This window comes from Podarcis bocagei (assembly GCF_964188305.1).
Source record: "Podarcis bocagei genome assembly, chromosome: 17".
NCBI lineage: Eukaryota > Metazoa > Chordata > Lepidosauria > Squamata > Lacertidae > Podarcis > Podarcis bocagei.
Window position 1 is genome coordinate 40,737,360 of NC_138143.1, and position 12,007 is coordinate 40,749,366.

The window sequence follows — 12,007 nt, forward strand, 5'->3', positions numbered from 1 at the left end:
TAATAGAGGTCAGCTGTGATAACACACACAGAAAACCTATAGTGAGACGGTAAAACACTGGTATAAAGGTAAAGTGACCCCTGACCATTAGGTCTAGTCGTGACCGACTCTGGGGTTGCGACGCTTATCTCCCTTTATTGGCCAAGGGAGCCGGCGTACAGCTTCCGGGTCATGTGGCCAGCATCACTAAGCCGCTTCTGGCGAACCAGAGCAGCGCACGGAAATGCCATTTACCTTCCCGCCGGAGTGGTACCTATTTATCTACTTGCACTTTGATGTGCTTTCAAACTGCTAGGTTGGCAGGAGCTGGGACCGAGCAACAGGAGCTCACCCCATCGTGGGGATTCGAACTGCCGACCTTCTGATCGGCAAGTCCTAGGCTCTGTGGTTTAACCCACAGCGCCACCCGCGCCCCACTGGTACACATAGCCATTATCTCAGGCACAGGTGCCTCTCCCCAATGCAATATGTGGGCGGAGTGTGTGTGTGCTTGCTTGTTTATTAAGCTGAAATCTAAAACAGTAAAACAAAAATCTCAGAAACTAAGACCCCAGTAACAAATAAGCCAAGGAAGCAATTTCTTTGCTGCTATGCTTTGTTTAGAGCTGGGCAGAATCACATATAGAATCATAGAACTGTAGAGTTGGAAGGGACCACGAGGGTCATTAGTCCAACTCCCTGCCATGCACGACCCTCAGCTAGAGCATCCATGGCAGGTGGTCATCCAACCTCTGCTTAAAAACCTGCAAGGAAGGACAGGTCACCACTTCCCATGGGAGCTGAATAGCTCTTACTGTGAGAAAGTTCTTCCTGATGTTTAGTCGGCATCTCCTTTCTAGCAACTCAAATCTACTGGTTTGGGTCCTGTCCTCCAGAGCAAGAGAAAACAAGCTTGCTTCATCTTCTATTTGACAAGGGAAGTAATAGTGCCACTGTATTCTGCTCTGGTCAGACCTTACCTGGAGTACTGTGTCCGTTCTGGGCACCACAGTTCAAGAAGGACACTGACAAACTGGAACGTGTCCAGAGGAGGGCAACCAAAATGGTCAAAGGCCTGGAAACGATGCCTTATGAGGAACGGCTAAGGGAGCTGGGCATGTTTAGCCTGGAGAAGAGGAGGTTAAGGGGTGATATGATAGCCATGTTCAAATATATAAAAGGATGTCACATAGAGGAGGGAGAAAGGTTGTTTCCTGCTGCTCCAGAGAAGCGGACACGGAGCAATGGATCCAAACTACAAGAAAGAAGATTCCACCTAAACATGAGGAAGAACTTCCTGACAGTAAGAGCTGTTCGACAGTGGAATTTGCTGCCAAGGAGTGTGGTGGAGTCTCCTACTTTGGAGGTCTTTAAGCAGAGGCTTGACAACCATATGTCAGGAGTGCTCTGATGGTGTTTCCTGCTTGGCAGGGGGTTGGACTCGATGGCCCTTGTGGTCTCTTCCAACTCTATGATTCTAGGACTCTATGATTAACCCTTTAGATCAGGGGTAGGCAATCTAAGGCCCGGAGTAGTTGGCAGCCTGCCCACCCACCCACCCACCCACCCATGTCCTCTCCTTGCACCTAAACACCTTTTTGCCAAGGGTGCAAGGTGTATAAATCCCAATCACTGATAGTTTAGTTGGTACAGCATCAGAGACTTAATCTCAGGGTGGTGGGTTCAAGCCTCAGGTCGGGTGAAAGATTCCTGCATTTCAGGGGGTTGGAGTAGATGACCCAGCTCAGATGGTCCCTTCCAGTTCTTAAGAGTCTATGGGAGGCGGCCCTTTTTTCTAGAGCGCTTTGAAAAATAAATAAAAGATGCCCAAGAAAGATATTAAATTATTTTTGTATGCCACAACTGCTGCTTGTATTTGTTAGCTAAAAAGTGGAAAACCCAAGAATTACCAATGATAGAAGAATGGCAGATGAAGATGATGGAAATTTTTTTTAAAAAGATATTTATTAGAATTTTACAAACAATAAAAAGTTACAGAATTAAGGATAAAAAATAGAACAGAATAACTATAATAAAAGAAAAAGAGATACAAAAATACAAAGACAAAATACATAAAAAGTAAAAAGAAAGTTAGGGGGGGGAAATCAATATTTTCATGTCTTATATTTCAGTTACTTGTTTCCTGACCTCCTCACACACCCCTTTTTTGTATTCCAGTTCAAATATTTAATTCAGCAAATCCTTACCCTCTGTCATTTATCTTTACTTAATATCTTAGCCTATTTATAACTATATATTTCCAACCATTGTCAATCCGTATTTACATATTCTTATTAATCTTTTTACCAATACCGCTTATTTTCAATCCAACATCCCTTTAACATTCATTAATTTTACAGTATTTCTGCAAATAGTCTTTAAATTTCTTCCAGTCTTCTTCCACCGACTCTTCTCCCTGATCTCGGATTCTGCCAGTCATTTCTGCCAGTTCCATGTAGTCCATCACCGAAGATGATGGATTTTTTTCGGAGCTAGCCGACTTAACCGGACCAGAAGGAGGATTGGATTAAATTTAATGATTACTTAGTTAAATATGTTAAGTTAAAATAAAGTAACTGAAAACAGTTTGCAGATACTTAATTGGCTTAGGATTTTATTTACGTTAAGTGATGAATTAATATGTTTAATTTCATGATGTGAAGATCTAAGGATGTTAATGTTTAAGTTAAATTTCATAAGAACTGTGATTTGGAAAACCGTTAAAAGGACATACAAAGAAATTCAACCAAGGGGAAGTGAGGGAGTCACTTAACAACAAGTGTAATTTTCAATAAGGCTATGGTTTGTTTTTGTTTGTTTATAATGTTGTGAAAACCAATAAAAAAAATCTGGGAAAAGAAAGAAAGAAAAATAAATAAAAGAGACCCGGTTACAGATAGGTAGCCGTGTTGGTCTGCCATAGTCAAAATAAAAAAATTCCTTCCAGTAGCACCTTAAAGACCAACTAAGTTAGTTCTTGGTATGAGCTTTCGTGTGCATGCACACTTCTTCAGATACACTGAAACAGAAGTTGCCAGATCCTTCTATATAGTGAGAAGGTGGGGAGGGGTATTACTCAGAAGGGTGGTGGGAATGGGAGATTGGCAGGTAGCTGAGATGAGCTGAGAAAGAGACCCGGAATAACTTCCGTTGCCGCTGCCAGCCCTTCTCTACCCTTAACCAGCTCTAGGAAACAGGAAACGAGAGGGAAGCGGAGGGCGTCCTCTTCCGCTCGCGGAGACCCGCGCATGCGCGCGAGGGGGGCCTGCTTCTCTCTCTCTCTCTCTCTCTGCCTCAGGATTCCGGAGTCGGTTCCTTGAGAGACGTTTGTGGGAAGGAAGGCGAGGAGGCGGCGGCCGGGGAGCGAGTGGCGCCACACGGCCCGGCCCCTCCGAGGCTCCGCCGAGCGGCTGAGGGAAGGGAGGCCGGTTCTGAGGGGAAGGCGGGCGGCGCCGAGGAGGCCCGGCATGTGGTGAATCCCCCTCGGGCTCGGCGCTCCGGACCCCGCCGCCGCCGCCACCGGGAGCCGCCTCGGGATGAGCGCCGCCGCTCCGCCTCAGGCCGCCGGGGCGCGGGGGCCTCCCTGCGGGGAGGGAGCCGCTGCCGGGACGGCTTCCCTGCGCGGAGCGGCGCGCCGGCCCTCCTGAGGGAGGAGGAGGAGGCCTGCTAGCTGCTCCGCCGACCGGAGATTTAACCGCCCTCACCCGCCGCCGCCTCGTCTCGCTTCGCCCCCGCCGCCCCCGCCGCCTTCGCGATGACGACCCCGGCGCTGCTGCCGCTCTCGGGGCGCCGCATCCCGCCTCGCAACCTGGGCCCGTCGTCGTCGTCGTCGTCGTTCCCGCACCACCGGGCCACCTTGAGGCTCTCGGAGAAGTTCATCCTCCTGCTGATCCTCAGTGCCTTCATCACGCTCTGCTTCGGCGCCTTCTTCTTCCTGCCGGACTCCTCCAAGCACAAGCGCTTCGACCTGGGCCTGGAGGACGTGCTCATCCCCCACGTGGAGGCCGGCCAGGGGGGCAAGAACGCCGCGGGAGGGTACCTGGTCCACGGGCAGGGCCGCGACCAGCACAGGCACAGGTAGGCCCTCAGGCCAATGCTGCTGCTGCTGCTGCCATTATTATTATTATTATTATTATTATTATTATTATTATTATTATTGGTGGAATGGGGTTGGGTAGCCCACGGGTCTCAAACTCAGTCATTTAGGGGCTTCCCCTGCATGCAAAGCCAAGCTCTGGTGGATTGCACAGACAATACCAACACAGTGGTACCTTGGGTTACATATGCTTCAGGTTACACACTCCACTAACCCAGAAATATTACCTCGGGTTAAGGACTTTGCTTCAGGATGAGAACAGAAATCGTGCTCCAGCGGCACGGCCCCATTAGCTAAAGTGGTGCTTCAGGTTAAGAACAGTTTCAGGTTAAGTACGGACCTCCGGAACAAATTAAGTACTTAACCCAAGGTACCACTGTATTCTTATTGGTGGGATGGGGTTGGGTAGTCCACGGGTTTCAAACTCAGTGGTTTAGGGGCTTCCCCTGCATGCAAAGCCAAGCTCTGGTAGATTGCGCAGACAATACCAATAGTGGGTCCAGTGGTCAAGGTGGTTTCTTCATGGTGGGCTATATAGAGAGGAATGAGGGCAGATGGGGCTTGTCCACCTGGGAAGGTATCCCATCAAGGAGAAGGAAAACACTGATCCTAAACGTCTGTTGCCTTGTGGGATACTTCTTGGGAGAAGAAAAGGCTATGGAGTAAGCCCTTCACAAATCTGGAGTCGCAACCCTAAGACTGTTGGGTGGCACTCTGTATGCCTTCTTCCAGCAACTCCTGCAGCCAAGCTGGTGCCAAGCGTATTGCTCTGCTTTCCTTTGGACCACATCAGTGAGGCTGAGAGGGAGGTCTTGTCCTCTGGACAGCTCAGGACCTCCATACACACTGCCTGGGGAGGACATGTCAGTGCTAATGCAGCAATTTGACTTCAGCCTTGAAGGTGCACTCCATTGTGTCTCGAAACAGACAGATGCTGACAACAAGAGGGGGAGTGTTGTATACAGGAATAGGTTTCAGGCCTGGCTTAATGTGGTGTGCTGCCTTGGTGAAGAATCACTGTGTGCTGTCAGGTTACGTTCACATCACAGGTGTCCAGAAAGAGGAGTTGTCAAGACCTGATTCGCCAGTGCACCTTACTTACTGTATTTAAATCCTGCCTTTCCTTCAAGGAGTTCAAGGTGGTATGCATATTTCTCCTCCCACTACCCATTTAATCCCTGCAACGACCCTGTGAGGAGTGTTAGGCTGAGAGGTAGTGCCTGGCCCAGGGTCACCCAGTGAGAGCTTCATGACCAAGCGGGGGATTCGAACCCAGGTCCGTCAGTACTCTTAACTGCTGCTTCACACTCACTCTTGTTTACTTTTTCCCTCCCCGTCCCTGTTAGGAGTGGCTGTCCCCATGGAAAGCAACCCTGGACTAATGAAAGCCAGTTGTGCCTGGCTTTAGACTAATGTGGTCCTCTTAGAGTAATGAAAGCCAGTTGTGTATCGGTCTCCTACCATTTTGAGGTGGGGCAGTGGGAAGTTAAATGGCCATTCCTTCTGGGGCAAGTCTTTGGAGCTGTTAGGAGTGGAATGAGTGAATACTTTAGATCAGAGGCTGGGAACCTCTTTCAGCTGCATTCACTTCTTGGCAACCTTCAGGGGACCACATGCCAGTGATGGGTAAGACCAGAGGCAAAAGTGGGCTATTTTCTGCATGCACTTGTATACCCTTCTCTGTCCTCCACTAGGGAACCAAAAGGCATTGCAGTGCTACCTCGCGTTACATACGCTTCAGGTTACATACGCTTCAGGTTACAGACTCCGCTAACCCAGAAATAGTACCTCGGGTTAAGGACTTTGCTTCAGGATGAGAACAAAAACCGTGCTCCGGCCGGTGCGGTGGCAGCAGGAGGCCCCATTAGCTAAAGTGGTGCTTCAGGTTAAGAATGGACCTCCGGAACGAATTAAGTACTTAACCCAAGGTACCACTGTATCAGAATACAAGGACACATTCCAGCTAGGCAAAAACACTCAGAGGGTACAAAGACAGGTCAGTGAGGGGTGTGGCCTAGGGAATGTTCGGGGGGGGGGCCAGATAGACGGTCTGGAGGGCCTCCTATGGACCCTGGGTTCCTCACCCATGTTTTAGGTGGGGCTGGTGACTGATCTACCGCCTACCCTTATTAGATGTAGGCACAGCAGGAACTGCCACAGACTGAAAAACATGGTTACATCTTTATTGTGTCTGATAACCTGAAGAGCTATGTAACAACTTGGGAGAAAAGAGTATATATAAGTCCTCACAGCAGGAACCTGTGCCACAAACCCTGGCATTATATAAACCTTTAGAATATCCTCCATATGCACTCGTACCCAGCTATGAGTAGAGTTGGTGTGTCATTTTATACAATGCTCTTAGCAAATGGAACAGAAAAGATTAATTAAAGGAGTGCCTTTTCAGTACCCATTTTGTATGGAACAGGATAAAAGAGGGGCAGCACCAGAAGAACAAAGTACAGTACAAAGAGTCTGCGCTGGGAGGAAAAAAATGAATTACACTAGGAGTTCAGTAATAAAATTACTATTTTTGAACCTTATTTTATGGCTTTATGGGGCAAGCCTAATGATGTCTATTCAGAAGTAAGTCTAGATGAAGTCAGTATGGAATACAAGAAGCAAAGGTATAGAATGAAATCATTTTACTACTGAACAATAACATTAAGGTAGTAGCAAACATAATTAGAAAAACTACTGGCAGGATCTTCAGTTATTTTAAATAATTTTACCCCACTTTTACCTTGCTGCAGCTTACAGCAAAAAATAAAAACCAAATTCATCAACATTATAACTTAACACTAACCCCCCCCCCCCACCAGCTGAACTCACAATCAATTCCTAGTCTCCAAAGGCCAGAACAGACAGATGGAGCCTGTGATGTGGTACAGTTTTCTGTGTAGAATAAAATGTTGGGAAATGATATTTGCTCTTTTCAGAAAACCATTGAGGTTATAGCCATAGAATTTTGTATGTTGGGTTTTACACTTTGCTCTTTCCTTGGCTGCATTTTTTAAAGAAAACACACGGTTGATTTGAACTTGACACATATTGACTTGTGTCTCATGCTGTTCTTTCATTCTTCCCTTCTTCATGCACCACAACCGAATAATTCCTGGGTTCATTCCTGCTCCTGAACTTGGAAATTGGGGTTATCAAACAGGGCTTGGTAGCCAAGTTTTTGTTTTCATTAGCCATCTATGAAGCATATACTACTGTCAACAAATATACTAACTGATGACATTACATAACACTCTGTGTAGGTTGAAAACATTTTGTTTGTTTGAACCTATTGACAGGTTTTTCTCTCCCTTTCAAAAATTTAAGACTTATCTCCTCCCATCACAAATATATATATACTATTTGAACTTGTACAAAACAATATTTATATAACTGTTTCTAATAGGACTATAAAATGTAGCGGCAACGTGGCATTTTGCCAATAAGATGCTTATTTTAATTTTCTAAGAAATTTTATAACAAAAATGATCTTTAATCTTAAAGATTAAAGATGTTTGCGGCATGAGTTTTCATAGGCTAACACCTCCTCAGTTTTTTCCAAGCTGGATCACTCACATTCTCTGCCCATAGGATATTGAAAAGCTACAGTGGGCTTGGTTAGTTTTAAACCAGAATTAAATAAGCTTTAGGCTCCAAGTCCCATCAGTCCCAGACAACATGGCCAGTGGTGAGGAATGATGGGAGTTGTAGTCGATAACAGCATCTGGAGAGCCCTAGGTTAGCCATCCCTGATTTAGGGTCAATTTCTTTCCTCTTTCAACTGCATAAAAATAGATAATGATGCTATCACAAGAAGATACCACTTTTCTCTTAATGCCAGTTCAGAAAATCCAAAGTTTGACAAACTCTGTACTCTGAGTTTGTTAAGATAATTTATTTGTACTATTTTTACCCCACTCTAATACTCTGGTAAGTTATGTATAATTGTAGTCTATGTCCCACTGAACTCCATGGTGCTTGATTCTAAACCTATGTTTTGCATAGGTTCAATCTGTAAAAAAAAGTTAACCATTTTTTAAAACCAAGGCTTATCTTCAGCCAGTTCAAATGCAATCCTTAGTTCTGAGCAAGAAAAATAATTTTACAAATATCTAAATGGCTAGTCTGAAGTAGCAACCCTATCTAGGAAGAAAAGAGTAGTATCCAGTTTCTGTTTGCTTCTTGTCCTTACTCTTACTCTGTTTTATTTTTAGTATTTATCCCCTTGCAGTTCATTCAAGTAAAAACTCTGAGTGCAAAAATGTTACTGTCTGAAAGAAAAAATCAAGCTCCATCTTCCAGCCCCCCAGCATTGTTTTTAAAATGGAATCCCTACTTGCTCTGATTAATTAACATAGGAAAAATGCACAATAGTAAAACCAAAATGCTTCCCTGAACCTAGTTACATGCAGCAATCATTTTGCACATGTCTTATTGACACACAACCACTGACACATACTCTGCTTTCAGCCCCGGAAGGGGGCGGGGGCAGAATGGGCTTATGCACGACTGCTGACACCCACAATGAGTTGCCTGCATTATCTTGCAACTACCTCATACGTTCTCCAAAACAGGAAGCATTTAGCTATAACTACCCTGATGAGCGGATTTGTCAAAGCCTTTTATCACCTTTGGAACAAACCAGGAACTGAAATAATTGGAAGTTGGTGTTTCCCAGTTTCAGGCATGTTGGGAAACTGGTTAATTGATTTACTTAGGCAGTCTTTGGTTGTGCACGGAGAAGGAGCGTGAAAGGGTTCAGCAAGGGCAGGGTTTCTGGGTGCAAGGTTTGCATTTATTTTAGCTTAATAAATGTGAGATACTATATTGTGGCTGAACTGGGGTGTTCACAACTTCTGCAATTTATTGTGGAGTAAGCACCCCACTACTAGACTCTTCTCATGAGCTAGCATTCATAAATGGTCAAGGAAGAGTATTGACCTGCACTCTTATTTAAAGAGGAGTTCATATTTCCACTTGGGATTTTTTTTTTTTTTTTTTGCTTTGCCCTCTGAATGAAAGCAGGATTAAAGTATTCAACATTCAAAACTTCTAAAGTTCCTCTTTATTAATGTCCTATTGTAATGCTTCAGATCAGTCTAGCAGAAAATTCCATGACACAGTTGAAACAATAGAAGATTGTATGTTAATATGAATTAAAGTGGTACCGCTGGAAGTTTATAAAAATATAGTTGTCAAGGATTGGAGTTGTAGCATGACTTGAAACCAGTCAATGGACAGAGGGAAACCAGTTCAGAATTCTTCCCTCAACTCCCTTTCTAGCCACTGTCTTTCCAGGTACTGCACAACCATTCAGGTTGAACAACCAGGGACCCCTTTTGCTGTAGGAATGCAGACGTAACCTTGTCGCATTAAAAATGGGAGTAGTTTGGCAGTAACAATAGTTTGAACCAATTATTCTTCAGTGCCATTGTTGGAATGTCTTAGACCAGGGACGTCCAACTCCCAATAGACTGTGATCTACTCACGGTGTAAAAAAACTGGCAGTGATCTACCCATTGTCGTTGGATGGATCAAAGTTGTTGTGCTTTTTGTGGGGAGCCAAGGTGGTTGAGCTTTTTTTAGGGAGCAAATGAATGAATGGAACTGAATATCTGAATGAATGGAACTGATCAGCCTTTCTCAACCTGTGGGTCCCCAGATGTTGTTGAACTACAACTCCCATCACCCCTAGCCAGCAAGGCCAGAGCGCAGGGATGATGGGAGTTGTAGTCCAACAACATCTGGGGGCCCACAGGTTGAGAACCTCTGAATGGAACTGAATGAGCATTGCAATATACATAGAACATAATTAAAAGTTGATTATATAAAACACAATTGAGGATCCTGAATCCCCAGTCCGATAGTGGAACTTAATCTGATGGCCCACTTTTTTGCTAGGAAGCAAAAGTTGCTGAGCTTTTTTTAGGAAAGGCAAAGTCCTTGAGCTTTCTTGGGGAAGCCAAAGTTGTAGAGCTTTTTTTGGGCGGGGGGATTAGATCACTGAGGGGCCAGAGATCTACCAGGAACACCCCACGATCTACCAGTAGATCACAATCTACCTGTTGGATGTGCCTGCCTTAGACTTAGGAACTGGGAAGAAACTATTTCCCACCTGCTTTCTTAGACCTTCTAACAATGGTGCTGCACTAGGAGGAAAAATGACCCTTTCCCAAAAAGAGGCTTTGTTTCTCCTTTCCTGGAACTGGAGGAGACCCTCCTACACTCTTGCAAGGGTAGACAGCAACACAGTTGTTTCCCTGCCCACCCCCATGCTGGGGTAGAGGGAGATTCTTCTACTGCAGCGCTGCCCTACAGAGTAGAAATGCTACTGACTGAGCATGTCTGTCTGTTCCTGAGCCTGCCCCTCTACTGTGCGCGCATGTGTATTTGTATGCATATACACATAAGTGCAGGTTCCTGTGTGCCCCCCCTGCTGTGCTGTGTGTATCTGCATGTGAATTGGACCCTGGCTAGCATGTGACCCCTGGAAGGCTTGTCAAATCCTAAATGCGGCCTTCAAGCCCCAAAGGATTACACACACACACCCTTTCAGCCTACTGTGTTGAGTTACAGTATTGTTGTGATTCTCAAAAAGTGGGTTAAACTCACAGTAGGTTTCTGGTTTGCAGTGCTGGTTAGGCATAGTGTTATCCAAGTCTCAAGGGCATGGAGTTTAATGTCACAGGTGTTGCTATTCCTTCAGAGTTTAATGCCTATTGCTATTCGTTGCAAATGGGGTGTTAACTGCTAATCTACTGTTGAGAAGACTTATTTATCATTGTTGAAATGAAGAGAAGTGACGGAATCTTAAATGATTTTGACTTTTTTCGCACTTAAAATAACTAGTAATATAATGTTAATATGTCAAGAGTGATATTTTCATTTTCACAGCACATGTTTTGTGACCTTTTCAATAGGATTGAGTAGTTCTAAAGCTTTTGGGATAAGCAGGAAGCAGAGATCCATCATGCCAAGCTTCTGATGAGTTTTAAATCCTTTTTAAATCAGGTTTATCAGGGGACTCTTGGGCTGCAATCCTAAACATGGTTACTTAGCAGTAAGTCCCATTGAACATAGTGGGGCTTACTTCTGAGTAGACATGCATAGAATTGTGCAGTTCTCTGAAATGCCTGTGCCAGTTTCTGATCACAGATGTGGGTCTTCCTTATCTTTTTGATTGCTGTTGCATTACCCTATTTGTGCCAAAACTTGTTGTGTAATTACTTCCTGCCGTAATAAGGTGAAAACTGTAAATTGCTGGTGATATTTGTTCATTATTGGTGCAGCTTTCTAAATTAGATGCACATGGATTTCCTTCTTTGAATGTAGAGTTGAGGGCATGAAGTAGATTTGCATCCAGATGCAGATATGCTTACCCACATTGTGTTTCTGTCAATGGTAGGCATATATATTTGGCCAAGTCTTAATTGGGGCCTGAGAGTTTTGCTACAGAATCCTTTCAACAAGGTTGGAAACCTCTTTTCAAAACCATACCTTTAATAATTTGGTTTGCAACAAAAGTAAATCGAAGGACTTCATACGCAACGTTCTTGGGATAATGTTGATTGCTGCGCTAGTTGCCTTGCCATTTAGGGCCTCCTCATTTGCTCTATTCAAATTAGGGGTTGGCTGGGAGCACATTTGCAAACCAGAGAAACAGTTGGGGGCATAGCAACACACACAGCACACTCAAGCACACAACGCCACCTATTTTGTTGACAAAAATAGTATGCTTAACTTCAGTGGGGGAGAGGACCCTGTAGACTGCAAGCATGTGTGTGCCTACGGGAACCATGTTAGCGACCCATGCTCTAAACCTTATCAGAGCTTCAGTTTTCTTTGGGGCTGGTTGATACATGCATGGTGTGTGAATGCACTTTAACAGATAAAGCCTACTATAGATAGCACTTTCATGTAGCCTCACATCAG

General features: G+C 44.7%; 1 protein-coding gene across 1 annotated transcript in view; it reads left to right on the top strand.

Moving 5' to 3' along the window:
- The first annotated feature begins 3,583 nt into the window (after positions 1-3,583).
- Positions 3,584-12,007, top strand: part of MAN1A2 (mannosidase alpha class 1A member 2) — a 36,708-nt gene continuing 28,284 nt past the window's right edge. Inside the window, exon 1 of the mRNA XM_081176493.1 lies at positions 3,584-4,056. Coding sequence (XP_081032619.1) covers positions 3,734-4,056 — 323 coding nt within the window. The 5' untranslated portion in view covers positions 3,584-3,733. The remainder of the gene's footprint in view (positions 4,057-12,007) is intronic.